This window comes from Fulmarus glacialis, unplaced genomic scaffold (assembly GCF_000690835.1).
Source record: "Fulmarus glacialis isolate BGI_N327 unplaced genomic scaffold, ASM69083v1 scaffold48189, whole genome shotgun sequence".
Lineage (NCBI taxonomy): Eukaryota > Metazoa > Chordata > Aves > Procellariiformes > Procellariidae > Fulmarus > Fulmarus glacialis.
Window position 1 is genome coordinate 19,573 of NW_009232290.1, and position 22,767 is coordinate 42,339.

Consider the following 22,767-nt stretch of genomic DNA (forward strand, 5'->3'; position numbering starts at 1 on the left):
AAGGAGCTGTTGAAGATGCATTTGTGCAGTGCCTAGCGCAGCAGTGTCCCAGGCTTGTTTGGAGAATATTGCTGCTTCTGAAAGAAAGAACAAAGTAGGCAGTGTAGCATCCATGCACCAAGTTTGCATTACGTTAGCAGATTAAACTACAAATTCATTGCATGCAGTAGATTTTTAAGAGTTCAAATAAAGGTGAAAATACTTGAAGAAAGCTAACCATTTACACTACTGCTTTTTCTCCATAGTATGTCCATTCCTACACTGAACATTTTTCAAATGACATGTTCCAAGAAATCCTGAAGCATCTCTGTCAGTGTGCTGATGACTTCCAAGAAGCAAGAAGACATGATATGCGGAGGCAAATGTTTACTGATCTCTTCCTAGATTGTGATTATGGAAAGGTAGGCAAAGCAGCTCTCAACCTAATTTCAATATGGTGATGCTTCCAGTTTGATATTTCTCTGGGTCACTGCCGCCTTTTTATTCTTCATGACTCCAGATGCTCTCTTTGTGCTTACTCAGCATTATTTTAGTGGACAACAGCTGCTGCATTGTCTTCAAATTCATAGTTCTTAGACACAGAAATAGTCAATAGCCTATAAGCTGATGGCTAATTAGAAACAGAATGACCTAACTTGATGACTTGGGGCTGAAGTTTGATGGTTCTGGAGAAGAAATGAACCACGACCTTTACTACTTCTGGTCATTACCTGTTCCTCCAGCACGTTCAGAATGTTTGGGTGCTAATTTGTCTATTCAGATGTATTTCAGCAAAGATGACCTGATATAGATTGATCTTAACAAATGTGCACAGTACTACAATAGTAACATATATTGTGTTAATTATGTTGCATTAATTTATACACCTTTAAGGCTTCTATCAATAAGTCTCATAACAGTTTAAATTTAAAATGCAAAATAATCTACCTTTACAACTTCTCTGAGAAAAGTACTGTGAACTTCAGCCACAGTTTATAGACAGGAAATTAAAATACAATGAGTCAGTTACAGAGCTGGAAATGGAACTCAAAAGCCAAAATTTGGTTTTCAGCAGCTCTAAACTCTATCTATCATCTTCTGAATACACCTGCATCCCTATTTAAAAAAAAAAAAAAAAAGCTAGACTTATTAGAAAACCAGTAAATAGTAGGAGCTGAAGAACCAGTGGCATAAGCTATTGCTAAAAACTTGGTTTTCATCCAAAATGTATGGTACTTGTTATGAGTAGCCTCAGTTAGCCAATTGCTGGCTACTACACAGCAAGTTGTTGCCATAATCTTACAGTTTTCTCTCCTACATAAATTATATATTCCATCCAGCACTCCTCTAGTGATGTTTACAGCATGCCTACCCAGAATGAACTGTGCTCTACAATGTCATGCTAATAATGTCATTACCTCTAAGAGAATGGGATTACAGAGCACGTTTCAACACCAATGGTGTGTTTTAGAGAATAGCAGGCAAGCTGCTGTTTCAGGGATGAGGAAAGAAATGTGTCTACTGCTCAGTTAGAAGACATTTCATTTTCCTATTGCTGTCAAGAAGAGCTATGACGGATCCTCCAGGGTAGAGTAATATATAAAGCCAAGTCCTATCTTTGCCATGCATTTTGAAAGGATCCCTTCTTTCCTTTTCACGTTTTAATGTGACTTTCTTCCTATTATTTCTGTGGCAGTAATCACCATCTCCATGCTGCTAATCCCAGTGGAATCTCAGAGGCAAAGAGCCAAAAACACTAGCACAACATAGCAAGAGTGAGCAGCTATCAGCATAGTCGCCATCGCTGCCCAGAAAAAAATGATCAGAGCACAAACATCGTTGCTGTTTCTAGCCTCCGAGGTAGCCTCGCTCTGCAAATTGAGTTCACTAAACTGTAGTGTGGACCATGCAGTTCTTTTAAACCTGACCTGATTTCTTTTGTATAGCTCTAATAAGTCCTGCTGTACTGCACCCACAGGGAAGATAAAAGATGCAAACTAACCCAAGGACTTCTACCACTTGAATGTGATCCATTACCTGTAGTACTCATTCTGCAAAGCACAGCAAAGCAGTTGTTTCAGTTCCTAATTTACATTTGTTTGGTAGCAGGCAGTTATTCCAGTCTGCATGGTGAGTGTGGCTGGCTGCCTCAGTGAGTTGCAATTAGGGAGCTGAGAAAGCAGTGTTTAAATTACAGTCAAATTAGAAGGTATCCACATGATCATTATTATGATTTCAAATGCATGCATCCAGAAGGATGGCAGCTCAGCAAGAACAGCCTGGACTATACAGTGTAGCAGAAACTTTCCAAGACAATACCAGAATACAGTTGAATCACTGCTCTAATGCCCCAAAAGGCAATAGCTGTGAATTTTAAGCTTATTGTCTCTCTGTGCTCATGTGTATCAAGTATAGTTTCTTTTACACATCATAACAGAATCTGCATTAATTCTCAGGCATGTTTTAAGCCCAGGATCTTTAAATGTAACTGAATTTAGTCAGAGATTAGTTTTCAAACTAATGAAGTTTGAGACACTTCTGATTACCTTTCTTGCAGTACAGCAACAAGGTCTGCTTTCTCATGACCTTTTCTGAGTGTCTGTTCTTCCCATCTCGCTCGCTGACAAGCATATTGTGGTGTTCAAGATACACACATCACATTTCCAGAAAAACAATCAAGCGGTTAAACACTGACCTATCACCGATTAAATGGCAAGTCTGGTTTAGTCTGTGTTGCTAAAGGAATTACTCATAGATCACAGAGCACTGCTGAAAACAGCTGAGAATCATCACTTGCCAATATCTAGGTGACAAGAAAATTAGGTCAACATGTTTCGACTCTCTAGCCACTAGAGTTGGCACTCGTTAAAAGCGGAGACAAGTTTTGGGCAGTTGTACAAACACAGATGGTCTGCTTTATTTATGGTGGATGCTATACCTGTCCCGCCGACAAGACTCAGTACGAAGGGCTGATGGGCAGGAATCTTTCATCAGCCTCCCCAGTCAAACACAAAGTACAAAGAAACACAACCTTTGCTAGTAAATTTAGAAACCCAGAAAGACAGCGTAACTGGGTATAGGACCTTGGAAATGGTTTTCCTGTTGTAATGCTCCTCTTTCTATAGATAGTTTTACGGTGACATGTTCCTTCCAAGGTAAGATGTAAGGAAAAGTGTCCTGAAATAACAGAGACTTCTGGTAGAATGGCAAATCTATATAAATTGTAAATGTTAAAACAAGGTGGAAAATATACCCCTAATTCATACTCGGTAATTTCTGAAAAGGAATTTACTATTTTTAACAATATATAAAAATAAAATTTTTTCATCTAAATCACAAAAAACCTCTCCTAGAATCTGAGTTATCTAAACCCTCCAAGTATATAATTTTAACATGACAAAACAACTTTTTTATTTTCTTTTTAATAATACTTCATTCACTGATTTACCGTTTTAATAAAATAAAACTTCATATTAGTGCTGCCGGCTTCAAGGCAACCAGCAGATGATTGTGACAAGTAACAGCTGAGGAAATTTAAAGAGAAAATTAAGTGTGTGTAATGGAAATACTGAATGGAGAATCCAAATATTACACAGTGATCTGGTAACATCTTCAGAAACATGTTCTGTGTTTGTGTATCTACTAAATGGATGTAGAACCCGATCTGATATATTCAACTGAAAAACAAACAGCCTAAAGAAATGTTTGTATGGGAGCGTGCAAGATATTTGTATATTAATGTCGAGAAGATGAAGATACTGGGAATCAGGGCCTACATCTTGTAAGGTTAGGGACAGAATTACGTGATGACATTTTTTGTTCCAAACCCATACGTGGCTGAAATTCAACTGTAATTTCCAGCATTTTTTTACTAGCAGGAATTAAGTTACAGGAGTCAGAAACACTAAAACTGGACTGGCAACAGGTTACATTTCAGTTCTGATCCTTTCCTCAGAATTTGCAAAAAGCTTTCAATCCCCTTTAGAGGAAAGGTGTTGCAGTAACAGAAAATGTGATGTGTTCACTTAGTTTTCAGTATTAGCTTCCTCAGGAGGCACTTCACCAGTAGGTGATGGGTATCGCTCAGTTGTTTTCAATTCCTCTGTTCCTAAACATTGATGCCATTAATTACGGTTTTAGATTGTAAACAATGCAGTCATCTTGAGCTCATTTCCAGAAAAGAGCAGCAAACTTCTGCCTTTATTTCTTCAGCCAAAGGGCAGGAAAAGTTCACAAGGAATTAAAAGCTTGGTGAATTTTACATTTTGCAGTTTTTAATCTAAGAGCAAAATATGAAAAGGAAATCAATAATTCAGATGGAAAGGCACTTGCTACAAATAATGAACTTAAGTAAATCTGTTCTCTAATTAACTACTATATTTCACTAATGGGAGAGAGATTACAAAGGTGGCAGGACTTGAATAATGACAACAGGAATTCATCATAAAATGGAAAACTTACATTCGTTTAGATTTGCCTTACTTTTTAAACTTACAATTTCCTGATTGGAAATGACCCATTTCATTGTCTTTTCCTGGTTTTATTGTCTGTATACACTCACCCTGAGCAACAAGGACTTAATAAACACTGCATGTTCCTCTGCACTGGAACTACAGATACCTCTCTCACCTCTACGGTCGAATGTGTATGAATTTTTAAAGGAAGTTAGGGAGGTTGTCATAATAGCTCAGATTTTTGGACTAATTATTTTCCCAGGCAGTTGCCAATACATAACGCTTCAAAGGAAATGATGGGGCACAAAACCAAACTACAATGTGCAGTCACTAACATAATACAGCACAGCCTATAATATGTGAAAATTCTTCCATAGTACTGTCAGGCAATCGGTATCTGTCCTGAAAGTGTGCAGTGTTGAAGCTTTGATCTTTACATGAAGAACTCCTTTGGCAAAAGTGGTTACAGTCATCTAACTGCAATTTGTCAAGAGGTTGTGCCTGGAAAGTAATATATATGAGGAGTTCCAGCTAAGCCCAGAGAATAAATTTTTACCCCTATGAAACAAATTCACTTCTTTGAAATTTGTACTGATGTTCTGCTAATGGATAATTTTCAGTCACATGTAATTCTTAGCTAATGGTGCCTTTGTAGTGCTGCAAATGTTGATGTAAGTCCCAGAGGAAAAACCCAGTAATTGTGATCTTTTTGTCTAGGTTGGTCTCTTAGACAGACAAAAAATACTTGCCCTCCTGGCAGACTTCTACGACAGAAGCCCTGTGATTGCTAAGAGGGGATTCTGTAACCCAAGACAGTGTAAGTATATGGGATGTTTCAATTGTGGTTAAAACATTAGGAGGTCACATGAGGTTGTATAGTTAATACATATTTTACAAACGTTACCAGAAATGGACAAAGCCTAAAAAAGAACCCAGACAAATGCTGTGACCTATACACCATAATTTGCAAACATGTTTTGCAAACTGCGATGCGATGTTCAGAAATACTTCAGCATCCAAAACTTTTCCTTCCTACAAAATTCTGAAGTCCTTTTTGGAAGTAGGATTAAAGAAAGGCTACTTTTCCTGAAACAATTGTTCATTCTTACTGGGCAATATTAGAACTTAATTTTGTGTTTACACTAAAATTTCTTCAGGAACATGGAAGGGTAAAGAAAAAACACAGAGAATCATCTACATTAAAGTAAAATATTTTTAAGATATTGGACATTAATTAATTGCTAAGATCAAATGCAAGGCAAATTACTGCTTTCCTTCTTAGTATGGAGAATTACGAAACATATTTATTTCAAAAGAAATATGGTGTAATACGCAATAACAAGTGCAGTTCTCTGCAGGCAAAGACATTATTCTGAAGTTTTGTGTTTCTGAGATGCATGTTTGCAGAAGGTACTTTCTGAGAGTTTATATTTGCTTGGGAATACCTTTTTCCTTTAAATTTTCTTATGCAATACTAGAGAACATAAAACTAAGGCAAACTATAATCTTATCAATATTTTTTCTATTTTAGGGCCAATAAGTGAGCTGCAAGAGATTGAGCTTGCGGAGTTATGGGGAGGCCTTGATGACCAGGAAGTTTGTGAGGAACTCAGTGAAACGTTAGTCTTGTCTCAAACAGGAATTTCTGAGGGAGAGATTTTAGCATATGAACCTGTAGATGATAATAGACAAGGCCCATATAGAATGAGAGCTAGTGTCAAAGAAGGTCTTTTTGAACAAATGGGTGAAGCTGAGATTGGAGGAATTTCTGAGGAAGAAAACGAAGCAGCAGAATCAAGTGATGCCGAAGTGAGAAAGGAAGGTGAGGACGCTGTGTCAGCAGTGAAAAGCACTGATTTTGAAGCTAGTGATTTGGATGGAGATACAATACATGGTGAGAAATCCAGTTTCCATGAAGACATCAAAACAGAGAGTCAAACTGAGTCTGCAAGTGCAGACAAACAGGAGGAAGCTTTCCCAGGATCAGCCTCTACTGGGTACAGTCTCAGTAGAGGTGGAGAACCTGGATCTGAAAAACAGGTGGAGGAAGAGGAATTTAGCCTGGGTAGAGAGCCTGATACAGAAACCAATAGGGAAGAAGATTATTGTATCTCGGACAGAGAACCTGGCTCAGAAGGGCAAGTCAGTCAAGAGAAGGACAACTGGATTGCAGAGGCAACCAACACAATTTCAGGACCAACACCTGAAGCTACAACCATGACCTCAGAAGACAGAGCTGTGGCAGACATGGACATCATTGCTTCAAAACAGGATGCTCCAGTTACAGAGGTTGTGAAAGAAACTCCTGCAAGAAAAGAGAGTTTTTCTAGGCGGCATGGCAGCCAGTTTGGCCACCTGACAAACTCAGAGACAAGACTGCAGGATGAGGATCTTCTGCAAGATCAAGGTAAAGGTAAAGCATTCTCCTTTATTCTGGCAGACCTTAATCTTTTTCAACATATACATTTGAACTGGTTTAATTATAGGTGTGTTTTTAATCCATTTATCCATTTCAAAACTATTGAAAGCATATGAGTGATTCTGAATACACAAGATGATAAGCTTTGATATCTTCTCAGCATGGTGTCTTCTGCCAAGGTTTCAGAGTGTGTTCCTCTTACAGGACAGCAGGTGAGTCACTTTGCTGCTGATCTGTACTCAAGGCACTGAGCAGACACTTTAATTCAAGTAGGGACTTTCTGAAGCAGCAGCATTTTTATAATAAGGAGAAACTTTATGTTCTGTTTCACTCTGTAATATTAGTAGCAAGACAGGAGCCTGAGCACATTAAATATAGAAATGACTTTTAATAATTTTTAGACTGTGATTGCCCATAGGGAGATATATTATGGGACCACATATCAGGAACCTTTTATTTTAATCTCTCATTGTGTTTCCAAAGGAATATCATACTTAATTGTGTACAAAGGCCCTTGTTCTAGGAAGGCTGTGGTCGGGCAACTGTGTGTTTCATACGAGGTACTTTCTTAAACATACTAGAAGGACCAACTTCCTTGCTAGCACTCTGTGAATACACTCTTGTGTCTCACAGTTTAAAACACTGCAAGAACTGGGTCTACATTGCCAGAGCAGTCTAGTGACAGACTTACTACATAAAGAGCTGTAAAGCTGATGGTACAGCCTGCTGGTACCTACAGCTTTCCGTGGTTAACTTGCAGTGCACAGCACCAACTTGTCATTCAGCCAGTCCCTGGATGCGCCCATGCCGCATTGTTTGGGGCATGCAGTACTTCCATCTTCAGAGCAGATTCCCACCCTGTTCTTGCAGAAACAATGGTGTGATGTTACGATGCTCTTTGAGAGAAAGATGGATGGAAGCAATATTATTTTGAACCTATCTTGGAAAAAAGTTATCTTATTGCTTTTGCTAAAATGGGTATTTGTAGCTGGGCTTAAGAAATGTAACATTCACCAGGTGAATTTCAGGAAGCAGTATTTCCAGACAGTAAAAATAAATAGCTACTGATAACAAAGGTAACTCCAGAAATGCAGAGGTAGATTTTACATATTCATCAGCAGGGTGCTCAGACTAGTAAGCTCTGGTTCACAGATTTCTTTTTAAAATTGCAGGTCCAGCACACTCAGACAGACAGGATTCTCCAGCTGAAGCTAGCCAGGAGTTTGAAGTGCCATGGTCAGGTGACTGCTCATGTCAGCTCTTTTCATTTGCTTTAGAAACTATAGCTTGGATATATGTATTTAAAGGCTTCTATAAAAGCTGTATCTTGTGTCTTTTTTAAAAGCTTCTATCATTACAAGGTATATTTTATCTTTTATCAGGTGACCTTCTGACTTCCGACCTAAGTTGCAGGTATAGCAGCTTCGGAGAGAGAATTCTAGAGGACTGGAAGTGTGAGAACACTAAATTTCCAGGTATTTGGTCATGAAGTTGTGTGTTCACTTGGGCACATAGTGGCTGGCAGTGTCTGCAGACATGCCGGTACTGCTGTGGGCTGAAAGTTTTGGCAAGAACACAAAACACTAATTCCTGAAGCTGACTTCAAGATAAGAGCAGTGTAGTCTTTGTCTCAGAAGGCTACTTGGTGTGTTACAGTAATTTCAGCTCATCTGTATTCAGTGATTTGACCTGGTTGTATGATAAACATCCATGCTAGACTGGAGCATAAATCTAAGAGATACTATTAGAAAAGTATAAGCAGATTAAGGCCTTTAGTCAGCATGGAGTCAGTCTGTACTCAGCCGTAATTTCACTGGATAGGAAGTGCAGGATTCAGGACTGCGTTGATATCTGCCACGTGGCCGGCTTTAGGGCAGCATTTGGCTTCCTGCGACACACTGTGCTTTCTGCCTTTCAGACTTACGTCCCATCATGGCAGAGATTCAGAACCGTTGGGCTTCTCGTACTAGGAGTGCCTTTGATGAAAGCTGCCTCAACCTGCCACAGTTTGTACAGCTCATGGAGACATTTGTTGGTGAAGACATTTCTCTGCCTATTGTGAAGAGGCTTATTGCATTTATCAAAGAAGAATACAAACAGACAGAAGAGGAAAAAAGGGAACAACTAGAAAAAGTAAATATTGATAAGTTTTGCTGTTTTGTCCAAACAAAAAACAAGCAAATGCCTACAGACACTGACAAAGTTAACTTTTAATCTCATGCTGGCAGAGCTATTCACTTGCAGCCTTGCATTCTGTTTCTTCAAGAGACTTTTTACCCCTTTGTTTTCATAAGGAACCTCCCTCCCTAGCCCTTAGCTCTAGAAGTGATGACAGACTTATCCTGTAAGAGGTTGTCTCTGTTCTAGAGCCGGACTCAGTGAGACAGCAGGTTGACAGTCAATTATGAAAGAGCTCAAAACATTCCATTCTGCTTATTCACCTTTATAATAGCCAAGAACCTAATCTCTGACCTACTGCACTGTACATATGAGGTTGTGGATGTTTTGGGGAGGATTTTAAAACAAGAGTGTTTGGTTTTGCTATGTGCATGGCTGTATGTGAATATGCATATGCTTCTTTGTGTTTAAGTTACAAGGTGCTCTTGCCATGTGTTGAAAAAATACATTCCCCTTCAGCAATATCCTCATGCATATCATCAGGGTGCCCCATATCACTTCAGAGTACAGATATATTTTGTGGTGGGTCTGTCCATAGTAGCCTCTTTAACTGCATTTTCCTCAGACCTCTTTCTGGTTTCCCTCTGTGCTGCTGACCTAATTGGGATGAGATATTGGATCTGACGGCTCTACTGTCCTCACACTGAACACAACACACGCTGCCAGTATTTTGGCCTTTGAGAGAATTCCACTCCAGCCATTTGTCACTGTATGCTGTGCAAAGACTGGGTTTAAAGGACAAATTGTACATGCATTTTCTTGGAGCCCACACACTTCAGGGCAGCACCAGCAAAATAACAATGTACGGAAATACAAACTGTCAAATCTTTGGTGTTACTAACAAGGCTGTGGTTAGCTCTTGCTAGGAAGACATTTGTATTCTGGGAAACTTCCACTAACCTGAGTTGATCTCACCTTAGATCCGGTGTGCACTTCATTTGTTCACTGGGAAATAACCCTTTGCAGTGCTTATTCTGCCTGGTAAAACTGAACTGTCGGCTGTGCTTAGTGTTTCCAAATATCTCCCAGGTTTAATGATTCATCTCCAGGTCTGAGCTGTGTATGTACAGATTTGGCCTGGCCCATAGGAATTACGTGATCAACATACCACTACAGTTTCCATACTTGTGTAGACACTGAGCGTCAGTGTCCAGGAATTATCAAAGACCAGCTGTTTCTCCACTATAGGTTCACCTCATCTCTCGCTTGGCCCAACGGAAACTGCTTCTGGAGGCACTTTTCGAAAAGTGGGACAACAGTGCATCTGGGTTTCTGGACCTGGAAGAAGTGGATGCTGTTCTAAGCACATTCAAGGAAGGGATGGAAAAAGAAGCCTTGAGGAAGGGTAAGGAGAGAGCTCTGCTCCGAGAGAACAATGTCAACACAGTAGGCCTTGAACCATTCAACAACAGTGTTAATGAAGTTGTTGGCAAGCACCAGCCATTTTTTGGTTTTGCGAGCAGTCATAAGCATACAAGGTGTGATGTGTAAAATGAAGAGGAACAGTTATCCAGTCCTACTTGTTAAGGCATAGCTCCATCCCCTCCTCCTGTGCGAGACTCCCCTGCAACAGATTCCCAGTCAGAGAGGTAGCCCAATGCTTTCATGACATTGTGATGTGTTGAAAAATTATTTCAGCTGTAACATGCAATATATACTGATATGGCAGTGAAAAACAGACGTAAAGCCTGAGGACACGTTTCGCACTTTTAGTCTAGCCTGTCTGTGTTATCCAGCTATTTTTAATAGACACATTTTACTGCGCTGTCTGCAGGAACATACCTCATAGGAGAGAACACCAGCTTTCCTTATGGGTGTCTAATGGCCTTTAGTAATCCACACTGTCGCACAGCTCTCATGAATTAGATAGCAACTTCAAGTCTCACTTCTCTGTTGCTTCATTTCTCCGAATAAACTTATCAAATTTGGTCCTTGACAGAAGAGACTTGGGTCAGACAAAAGTGCTTCACCTGGACCTGTCTGGCAGCCTCATGCATATTAACATGTGGGCATTCGGTGCTCTGAAATACTGTATTAGCAATTAAGAACGTGTCTGCATGTGCGCTTGGGTGGAGAGGACTGGTTTACTCATCTCCATGCATATCTTCATGTTGCTTGTTCTGCCACAGATTACTGAAAATGGCTCATTTTGGCAACAACCAAAACCTGCTTATTCTTTAGCTCACTTGAGGCAGCTGGTAGGGTGGGGAGTGCACCGGCGTGCTGCAGTTAATTGTCTCCAGGCTGCACAGCCACAGAAGAAACTGGCAATTTACAGCTCTCTTGTATTCAAAGCATGCCAGAACACACTACAGAAATATGGAAGGACATAGTCCCTTCCATGAAGGGCTCATAAACTAAAGGACAAATAAATAGAAAGATAGCATAGCGAAATCAATATCACCTACAAGCAACATAAAACTATTTCTAGCAGCTTCAATCTAATCTTTCAAATACATCGTAGAACAATCAGGTTTGGGGGAAGCGTTCACAGACATTGCACTCCTCCTGGATGAAAACACAGAATGAAAAGTGGGTAGAATTATTTGATTTTCCTTGTAAGTGAAAAGCATAACATTACAGAATATAATGGGGAAAATAATTCATTATGCTGTGGCTCAGTAATGAAGGCACTGATCATGCCATATTCAACTTCATGTGTATTTCTTTCTTCATCTCTTTCTTCAAAGAGAGGAAAAAGTGGAGGTGAAAATCCAAACATTTTTATACCATCAAAAAATTCTCCATCCTACTTCTGTCAGAAAATCAGAAATTAAATTTTAAAAATACTGCATGTTCTTTAGATGATGGGCAGGATAAGACAGCATTAACAGTCAGCTCCACCATGACTGGGGCAAGGTAGTACTTCTGTAGATAAAAAGCCAGTGATAAAATGCTCCCTGACTTCTGCGGGGGAAGGAGGAGGCTCTCAGCTCCCATAAATATCAGTGTCTTGGGTGCACTGGGAGGCAATCAGGGCAGCTCCTTGCCTGTTCCTGTGCATCATTAATCAAAGCATTTCCTATTACACTGTTCCTTATAGCCCATTGTATGTATTGATCACAAAATACTTTGTGCTTAACAGCAAAGTCACACTTCTACCTATATATCTTTGCTTGCTTCGTTTGCTAGTAGGAAGCAGCTTGACGTATAGCTCTCTTTCCTTTTCTTTACTTCTTCGGGTCCAGCAGGATTTGCAGTCAGGATGCAGAAAAAAAATGATGAAAGTGTTAGTCATGAGAGGCACAGCCAGGAGCATGACCAGGCAAGCCCAGCTTGGGCAGAGCACCCGGTGAATCCCGGGCTTCCAACGCCGGGAAGCTGCCTGCGAGTCCGAAAGGCTGTGCAAGAGCACCCCCGTGAGCCCAGAGCTGTGCTGTGGGGGAGTCTTGGAAGAACTGGGACAGGGCTTGAACTACGCTGTTAAGACTGGCTGCTGATTTAAGTAACATCTGGATAGAACTCGATGGGGTAAATTTACATTTTCATGCTCAGTCTGTTAGGATTACAAGTCTGAGTCCCATTTGTCTTCAGGAGCAAATTGGAGGTTTGTGAACTAGAGTAGATACAGGAAAGCGATTCTTGAGAATCACAATTTGACCCTTGTGGCATTCCTCATTCCTCCTTCCTCCAAGCAGAAGGAAACTCTGCCAGACCTTTCTACTGCAGCTTATTTGCCCGTATTTGGGCCAGCTCAGCTGCAATCTCTGGGGCATGAAAAAGGGGACTGGGGCACGGCTCCACTCCCCGGCCCTGTGCAAGATGTGAAGGAGCAGCCTCTGTGCAGTGATCTTTACTCCTTCACTCCCCTGAGAGCTAATAGGCAGCACTTCACTGTTTTAGATGTTTTTCATATTAATTTATTCTTCTAAACCCCATATTTCTTATAAAAGCTCTCTTGCTCCTTTTGCTCCACATCTACATCACTCGGTGCAGTACTGGTGATTCCAGAGCACTGTTGTCCCGACCTCTGTACGACTTCAATAGAGCTTTCGTTTTCTTTGCTCTTCATTTATGAGATTTAGCACAATACAAAAGTTATTTCAATAATTCATCAAAGGCACCTAAAGAAGGGTAATTAAGAATGATAGTTACTTCAAAAGAAAAATATAGTATCTGCAAGTATGGTATATAATGGAAAATCCAGGAATATGAGTGATCTGTGAAATCATCTGTGGACTCTGGCCTTCACATTTTTAATGGGATTGATGAATAGTTTTTCTGTAAGGTCTCAACTTCTATTACTGTATGCAGAATGCCTACCTGCAGCCCAGTCCCACCAGCCCCTCAAGTGTCCATAAAATTTGGTTCTGATGTGAAGATACGTCTGATTTTTTATAACTCCAAGCAGCTTTCCTATTTTCCATTGACCTTTATTATTTAGGTGTGTTGCAGAGGTACAAAAGGGGCACAGGAGCAATGCCTTGCAGGTTTCTTTCTCAATAGGTGAGAAAGCAGGCATCTAGAGGAAAAGGTGCATCCAGTCTGGAAGCTAAAGTTGTCATGATGACAACTTACATTTAGGAGATAGCTCGAAGAAACCCAGAATGATGGACTGCAGCACTCCACCCAAAGCCAGTTTAGGGTTTGATTCATATTTTGCACAAGAAAAGCAGAACAGTTTATTCAAATAGACTGTCCCTGACTTATTTTCTGTTTCTTCTACTAGCAAAGAAACACCTTTGCTCCCGTTACCCACAGCTCAGCAGAGTGGGGAAGCTATCCCCAAAGGCATTCCAGACTTTGCTTGAGTTAGTTGCTTCTGAGTTCACTGGCGACGAGGATGAATCTATGGATAACTTGGTGGAATTTCTGACCACAAGTGTGGAACAAAGTCGCATGAAGTGCTTGCAAAGCTTAACCAGGAGGAAATGGCTGCATGATATCCAGCAAGCAGCTGAGACCAGTGGAGCGAGCATGGAACCGGTTTACAAAGCAGTGTTTAAGGCCCTCTCCCAGGTACGCATGCCAGGGAGCACTTGTGTTGGGATTGTGGCACTGACTTCAATCCCTGGTGCATTTGAGTGGAACTCACAGGTAGCATGAGACGCTGGTCTGAGGCTGGTTTCCTGGTGCTTTTCTGCACTTAGTTGATGCTCAGGAGAGCCCATGGTTATGCACAGAAAGAGTCACAGGTCAGATCTGCAATACAAGAATTCTCATCCATGCTCTGCCAATACAGAATGCATTTCATGGATACTTATGTCTCACTTTTTGAAGAGCTGACTTGGATCAAATTTGGAAATCCATAGTTCTAGTTTTAGAACTTCTGAAATGAAACACACCAGACTCAGTTTGGGACAAAGATGGTTAATTTTTAGTGGCGATATAGTTTAATTTTTAACTTGCAGCTGCAACTTTAGATGTTTGTCCTCACCATTAAAGCCCTCCTCAAAGCAAAACTTCTCTCATAGTAGCTGAAGTGTTCTTACAATATTTAGGTTTGTAAATGTAGCAACTCTGGCACTTGTTTGTCTGATTTTTCCAAAGGAATCTCCTATTGGAGAAGAAATCCATAAGAGTTTTGCTTAGGCACAGGTTATAATTAGGGATTATTTTTATATGAACTGCTCCCCATTAGCAGCAGGAAAAAAGAAATCCATTTTCCTTGCCAACCAAACTACAAAGTGGTTTTGCATGTAACAGAGCGTACCGGTCAGAAACGATCACGGCATAGACACATACATGTCATGCAGCCGGTGCGTGACATACAAAATCAGTGAACCAGAACAGCATCTCAGCAAAAAATGAGACAAGTGCTAAGTACATGAAATAAGTGTAATAGCCAATGGCTAATGTACATAATGTAATGGGAAACATTTGGTTGCTAGGATGCAGAAGCCCATGGGGATAACAAGAAGATCAGTGCATATATTGCCCTTTTGGAAGAAAACCAGCTCTCGCCAGAGCGGGGACAGATTCTCCTACACTATGTGGCATGTACCACAGATGATGCTCCGTATGTTCTAAACCAGATACTTTACAGAGACATGAAAGGAGTAAGGTAAGAAAAGCTGCAAATAACTGATCCTTCTTCTCAAAAATATTGGGATGTAGGGCTACCAGGCAGTGGTTTGGGGTGCACTGGAAACAGAGGTTGATAGAGTACTCCAGAGGGGAAATCTCCTCAGGGACCGTTATGGAATGATTCATTATATACATGCCCTTATACTTTGCATGGTCTACTTAGACCTGCTCTGTTTGGGATTTCACTCCTTTCCTTGGGGAGATTAGCTCACAGTCTAATAAATCTCATCCTTTAGCAAAAGTCTATTATACTGGGCCTACATTTTATTCTTTAGAAATTAATTCCCCTACACCGGTTTACATCCACAGGATATTTTTTGAGAACAATGCCTTTCCTTCCCTAACGTTTACAGTATAAACAGTTTTCATGCCTCTTTACTTCTCGTTTCCAAAAGCTGGACATATTTGTCTCTTTCTTTAAATATTGCTTCTTCTAACCTATTAAATGTAACTGCTGCTCGCTTATGTATTCCCTTTCATTACATTCATTAGTTGATGTTTAAAATGTCCTAAGGATGAAAAGTGCCTTATTTATTACCACTGTCTTTGGGATGCAAGTGGTAAATGTGGTATTCCTGGGTGTGGTCAGAATAAGGAGCTAACACCTTCCTTCTCTGATGCCAAAAAGCAGGGAGAGATCAAAGCTGCAGTATTTATTGCTTTGCTAAAGGTTTTCTGCTGCTCTGAACAAACCTCCTCATAAATTTGTTCTTCAGCTTTGCAGCTGTTGAAGAGGGAAAGCCAATCCATGTTCCAAGAGTTCAGTTCCATGGAAATATCCACTTCTGGAACACTGACCGCCCAGTGGAGGAAAGAAGAGGTTCACTCCTGGTACTGCCATTGCACGATGCTCGCTGGAGAGTCTTTGGCATTCTAGGACTCGACACTCTTCGGGACCAGTGTGAGAAAACCATCTTTCTGACCCATGAGATCAGTTTCTATCAGGTGGGCACCATCAGAAAGCAGTTTGTTAGACGACTCTTCAAAAAGCTGTGTAGGGACCATGTGAATTTTACATGTTTGTTCTGAGTAAACACAACTAAGAAAAGTTGCGGGCCCCTTTTTAGTGTATATGGTAAAAATGGTGTGAGCAGAACACCTTATCAATATCTTATTGATTAGCATCTTATCCGTAATTGATGATGAGGTATCATTTCATCAATAATTTATTTAAGTGTCTCCTGACTAGTAAATTAGTAGCACTTTTGTGCAAAGCCCAAAGATAGTAGCTTTTATTTCCTGAAGCTCTGAACCTCATAGTTGTGTCTGTTTCCATAAAGTGGCATGAAACCTTACTTTTTACATGGTGGACTAATTATAAGCAACAGCAGTCCGGATTTCTTTGGGATGCTCTTTAGAATCAGCCTCACTGTGGGTGCATCATCTGGGCAGCAGGGAGCGCAGCAAGCCAACATTACCAGTCAATTTGGCTATCTCCACTAAAAACCAGCTTTGCCTAGTTTTGGACTTGGCTGTGACCCAGGTACTCTGGACCATTAGAGCATTATTTGATAAGGGACATTTCACAGTCACTTTTCAGCTTTACAAGTTCTGATTAAAGCAACTTGTTACAACCATTTTGCTTCATTTTGCTGCATGAAAGTTTCCCCAGCTTTTTCCCCAAATCATATGGAACTGTCTGGCTCATTTGGAGGATTCTGCTTTCACAGGGGGTTTCTCAGGCATTCAGCAAAGCCTACCACCATGTCTGCAGATTGGAAAATGTTCTACAAATGACTGTTACTGCTCTGGACTGGTTGCATCCCAGGGCACCCAGCATCCACACCGTTATTACGTACCTGGTGGAGCCTGGCAAAGACAAGGTACACATATTACTGCAGTGAAAAGGCCTGTATTAGTCAGGGGCTGACAAGGCTATTTTAGTAAGGACCTGCCATTTCTAGCTGCCTGTGATTTCACAGCGGTTTTATCATAAAAACTGAAGCCTGCCTGAGGTTCTTGTGCCTGCCTGTGCAACAAAAGGGCTACAAAGGTAAAGAGGGAAGGTACCCTCTGTAAAGGAGGCCACTCTTCATTCTTTTCATCCTCCCATGTAAAACAATTCAAGAGCACTGCTAGTATAGCTCCTTCTCCATGGGAAATGGGAATATTCTCCTACTTCAATGTTCATAGCTGCATAGCAACCAGTAGAGCAAAACCCCACACCCATCCATCCATCTGTAGGTTAGCCAACACAGCAAATCCCTGCTAAAGCTTTGCTGGTTGGGACCTCCACAAAATGAGATGCTCTTCTGTGGAGATTCTGTGCATGTCAAAATTATGGTATTTTATTGGAAAAAAGAATGTCCTAGCTAATGTATTAGCTTTTCATTCTGAACTAATGTCAGCAGCCAAGACATAAATACAACTCAGGAAGTGGCTGCTCCCCATTAGCTAGCTTGTACAGGCAGCCCCACTCCCTGCAGATCATACTCCAGTTGTTGAGCAGGCACTTGGGCCCTGGGAAGCTTGTCACTTCAGATGCAAGTGAGTTAAGAAGACAAAAAGTGTATGCAATATTTAGGACTGATCCTGTGTCATCACAAAGTCTGTATGACATCTGCTGTAGCCATAATTCAGCTGCTTCCTCTGATAAGCACAGTTTATGTTGGCAGCTTTCTGTTGTCATTCCAGGCTCCGCTCTGTTCCCTTGTTAGCTGTCTGATAGCCAGGGTTTTGCTCCCCTCTGTGCTTTTCACGTGTCAAGGCACGCTGACACAAACATGACATGAGAAAGAGGACCGCAAGGGGATGGGAAAAAGAAGGGAAACCTCTTCTTGGCCCGTGGGTGTTCCTCAGCGGGGAGCCTGGGGATAGATTAAATAGTCTGGCTGAGGGAGATCCAGGGCATATTCTTCATGCATCTTGAGCAATACACTCTGGGAATAAAACCAAGCATTGTTGGGAGATGTCTTTAAACCGTTCCATTGCACTTGAATGTACATAGCAGTTTCCTTTAAGAAATAAACAATTTCCTCCCTCTCCAAGCTTCAAAATGGCTGTTCCTTTCTTGGATGCAGCTAAACCTCCCTTTTCTCTCTGGCAGATATGTGACTATGCTCTGCGCAAGGTGATTACTACAGATAAGACAGGACAAAAAGAAATTCATAGCTCTCCTGTTCTTCTCCTCAGAAAAGAAAACCTCTTAAGGTAGGCTCCAGCACCTCCAGTTGAACTAGTTACCTCTGGTCCTAGACTCTAGCCTGCGTCAGGCATGATCCACGTTACATAAAGCCCATGGTAATGCAACCCTGCCAGAGTGTCTGGCTGTAGCTCTCTCACTATCAAGGCTTCTGGTGTGTATGCATGTGATACTGAATTATGAAGGGGTGAGGAGTATTTTCTCTTTGAGTTTAGGCCTGCAAAAACTTAACTTCCAACTTAATGCTCACCAGCTGAGCTGCCAAACAAGCTCTACATCTGCTGTGAAAGGTTTGCAGGATTAGAGCCTACACTGAAGCATTTTGCTCTTTAGAATAATTTGTCTTTTTTCCTGGCCATGTTAGTCTCATTTCCTTCAACTATCTGTTTCCTTTCACTGTCAAGATCCTCACACACTTGTCTTTTAAGCCTATCATCCTTGTCATCAAAGTTCATTGAATAGCCATTTGCTGTTCCAGCAGATGTTTTTACTTTTTATAAAACTTCATAGAACAAATGTCAATGTGGTTATAAACAGGAAACTGGTTTTAAAGCAGGACTACAACCTAATTTGGGTTCGCTAAATTCTTATGATTTTCAGCAATTGCCTTGGCTAATCAGTATTTTGTTCCACAGTGCTATTTTATCCTTTTTGTATATGGCTTGAATGATACTTAAAGCTGTGCATATTTCAGTTCAAGGAAATAAACTATGATTTAGTAATGTAATACCTTTGTTTTAACAACAAGAAATGAATGGCATCTTACTAAAATATGCTAAATAAATTACCAAAAGAAACCAGAATGGTAAAGCCCAGTACATTTTCCTCTCTTTACTCTCATTTCAGAGTTTACCTATTTAAGTGCATAGACAGTTCAGAGGTCATTCACACTTCTGTCTGTGGAGAATACCACATTGCAGTACCTCTCCGTGACCTATCAGGACAAGCTCTTGGGATATTTGATATCAGCATCGGACACCACCAGAAATTACCACCTCATGAACACAAAGACCTGCAGAAAATGCTAAAGATGGCCCAAGCTGCCTGCTCTGAGATACTGAAGATGTCTTTAGAGGAAACAGAACCAACCTATGTACTGGGTATTGTGCATACAGAGCCAAGATAGGTTTTTTAGGGGTGAAATTAGGAATCTCAGTAAAACCACATCTAAAGTATCATTCCTACAAGTATTGAAAGACAAATACAAACCTTTGCTACACGTAAACTACTCCTGAGCAAGCGTAAGTGCTTAGCAGAATACGGTTAAACAGAACATTTAGATTTTGACTCTGGTTCACAGGATATTTTATGCCCAATTCCCACTGAAGTCAAAGGTGTGAAGCAAGGTGCTTTGTTGTATCAGGGATCTCACATGTGCTCCTCAGAACTGCCCCAACTAAGATCAAAAGAATTTGAATGTCACAGTTCCAGAATTACCTGCACGCTTGAACCGTTCATGGACTCGGGACCTCTGCTTGCCCCTGAGGCAAGTTTTGTCTCCTTCTCAAGCACATACCTGTTTTTAAAAGTTTCATAGGATACTTGGGCAGTATACTAATCAGTCACTAATCAATCAAGGAGACAAAGAGTTAATCATAAAGAGGCAGAGCCTTTCAGTCAATAACATAAGTTTTGAGTACCAGTTGTTTCTGAGAAACTTCTTGAAAGTTTTGCTTTTGATTCCAGAGGCAGAACACGTGGCAAATTTGAGGCATGCAGGGATTCTGTTCCACCGGCTCATGCTGCAGGATCTGCGCCAGTGTGTCCAGAAACTGGATGCTGGGAGCTTTGCTGAAATAAAGAGCTATGTAGAACCACCAGCTCTGGTACATAACATAGTTAAGGCTGTGCTGTTGCTTCTCCATCCAAACTGGAAGGGCTCAGAGAAGACTGAGAACTGGAGTCAGTGTATACTGGTGAGACTTCAAAATATTGAGACTTTGTTTTCTGTTCTTCCTCCCCCAAGAAGATATAGTGGAATTTGCCAAGTGTGAATTGGCAGTGAAATAATTCATTACCTACAGATTTCCTATATGCTTGATCTAACCATCTTTAATTCTGTAACCCTCTCTAACGTTTTTCACTGCCACCTGACTCTTTTTGTTCTCTGCATTGCAGAAACTTGATGACAATTTGATTCAGGAGATTTATTGCTTTGATCCAACTGCTGCATCTGTGCAAGTTCAAGCAGAGCTCTTGTTGGACTGCATCACTGGTAAATATCATAAACTAATTGTGACATTACCAGACACAGCTCAGCAATGAAACAGTGTCAGTGGCAACCTTCAGCTGAGTGCTTTTAAGGTCCTTACTTCAGAAATTAACTTTGATTTCACAATAGATTAAACAACAGATAAGGGGTCCTAAATATCTGCAGTCTTTTTTGGTCAATAAAAGTCAACCTGTTAAATTTAGAATCAAAATTCACTGCCTTAAGGAAAGGGGAGCAGATCAGCTTTGAAATGTACCAGAACAAGTGATCTCATTGTAAACCCCCAGATAAACATATTAAGAATGAAGGTTCTTTTGGCAAGTAATATGTAAAGACATATTAAGAATGATGGCTCTTTTGGCAAGTAAATCTACTTCAGACCTCTGTGCCCTGCCCAAGGGACTAACCCAGCTCCAAACAGCAACATGATTGTGGGAGGACAGTGTGAGCCCTCCTCTTTGTAAACACCATCTGCCAGTGAGTATATATATATTTTATATATATATATAATATACAGGAACTGGGTTTCAGTCTGTATTTCTCTCCTTTAATGAATGTGAGCTTTTTTGGTGCCAGAGCAGTCAAGAGGCTATTATTATTTGTAATATCTCTGCAAGAGAAATGACTGCTGTTCTTGTTGAGATCTTTCCCTTGATGATCTAATGCCAGACTGAGAGGTCTGTTAAAAATCAAATGTACACAAGACTTGTTAATTTAGCTGGGGATATTTATCAACAGTACCCTGCCTACTGATGAACAGTGAACACTTAATGCAGTCATAGCTGTTTTTCATGTGTTCTCCTCGTATATATTAAACTAATTCACTGGAGAGAATGAAGCAGGCCTAGAGCATCCAGTCTTCCTCCAGTTAAGGACCTAGATGTAACCACAAGAACACAGCTTTGGCAAACTGCTGGTATGCTACAAAAGGTTGGTTTCCCAGGATGGAACTTACTCTGAGAGAGTAGTAACAGATCAGTGGTGTGAATACAAGTACAACTCACAATTATAGGAATTCCTTTAAAATGAACATCAGTGTTTACACATGGTATATATTGGATAATGCCCATATGTTCCATATACATGTGCTGTAATATAGAAGAGAGCGCAAAACAACCTACACTCTATCGACAGAGCAACCTTTAATGGTATGATTCTGTGGTGACCTTTAATAGCATTTAGTAAGAGAGCTTTGAAGGATATTACTCTTAAATCAAATCTGAGCTTGGAAAAAAAACACTTTTCTCTTTACATTTTTAATTATCAAATGTTTAGCATTAAAATATAGCAGAGCACTTCGTACAAAGAGGGGACCTACCACAATACAAAAGAAATTACAACAAAAAGGCAGCACTCCTGTGCTTGACCATGCACTGTCACAATAATGCTGTGTGCTTTTCAAAGCATCACCATTTTCCAGGGCGGAATTACTGGACTCGGGGAAAACTCCACTGACGGGATGATCTTCTCTGTTTGGGCTTTTAAAAACACCGGTCACAGTTTTGACATGGCTTTTGGAGTTACCTGTCTTCTTTGTTTCAGGTGCACCTAGAGCGGCGGTGTGGCAGCACGGCTCAGTTCCCGTCGAGTACCTGTACAACTGGGTACTCGCCTGCCTGTCACTAGCAGAGATCACAAGTAAAAAAGCTCCATCTTTAGCCCCTTTTGGTATCCAATTCTAGCGTGCCTCCAATTAAAGCTCCTGTTCCTCATCTAACCTTACTGATTCTGGTATTTGACATCTTTTATTAAATTAACTGGTTTTTATTTTTTATGCATAGCCACTAAGTATTTGTTGTTAAGATGGCAAGAAGTCTCTTAGGGATTATTCAGAAAATAGCAATACAAACATTAAAGGAAACAATTTTGCTAGTATAGCTACTACATTTTAAAAGCTTGATTAAAGGTTTTTGAGGTTTTTTTTAAATTAATTTTGATGGGAAAAAGAGAGAGGCAGCGACAAGTTTATGACTACCAAGCTACAATGCTCATAAATGACACAGCAAAAATTTTCAAGATTCAGTCTCCTTAAGTTACTTTTTAGGAATAATTTTAAGTAAAGGTTATTAGCATTTTCTCAAGTTCTTCTAAATGTGTTGCGGAAAAGCCCTTCATTTTTAATACAGAAAAAAAAGCTTTCTTATTGGGATAAAGCTTGAGATTACAGCCAGCTGCACTGTCTGCAGCGAGATTTCATCATTCCAATAACGTTTCTTTTGGTAGAATCACTTTTTTAATAAAATTTTGGGAAATTAAACTCCCCTTTCTTCAGTCGGCAACAAGCGACGTCTCCAGGTAGGTGATAACTGACGGGGGCAGGGTGGCTTCTCAGCGCCCCGAGGGAGCGGTGGCCACC

The 22,767-nt window shown here is 40.5% G+C and overlaps 1 protein-coding gene across 1 annotated transcript in view; it reads left to right on the plus strand.

Annotated features, from left to right (window-relative positions):
* The window catches only part of EFCAB5 (EF-hand calcium binding domain 5), a gene marked incomplete at its 3' end in the record, with an annotated part of 33,232 nt that extends 11,183 nt beyond the window's left edge, over positions 1–22,049 (plus strand). The window contains exons 5-19 of the mRNA XM_009584841.1: positions 246–401; positions 5,151–5,250; positions 5,965–6,177; positions 6,298–6,846; positions 8,771–8,985; positions 10,219–10,375; positions 13,700–13,989; positions 14,862–15,034; positions 15,774–16,002; positions 16,728–16,880; positions 18,104–18,207; positions 19,046–19,299; positions 19,886–20,115; positions 20,318–20,414; positions 21,954–22,049. Of these exons, the coding sequence (XP_009583136.1) occupies positions 246–401; positions 5,151–5,250; positions 5,965–6,177; positions 6,298–6,846; positions 8,771–8,985; positions 10,219–10,375; positions 13,700–13,989; positions 14,862–15,034; positions 15,774–16,002; positions 16,728–16,880; positions 18,104–18,207; positions 19,046–19,299; positions 19,886–20,115; positions 20,318–20,414; positions 21,954–22,049 (3,016 nt within the window). The remainder of the gene's footprint in view (positions 1–245; positions 402–5,150; positions 5,251–5,964; positions 6,178–6,297; positions 6,847–8,770; positions 8,986–10,218; positions 10,376–13,699; positions 13,990–14,861; positions 15,035–15,773; positions 16,003–16,727; positions 16,881–18,103; positions 18,208–19,045; positions 19,300–19,885; positions 20,116–20,317; positions 20,415–21,953) is intronic.
* Between the last annotated feature and the right edge of the window lie 718 nt (positions 22,050–22,767).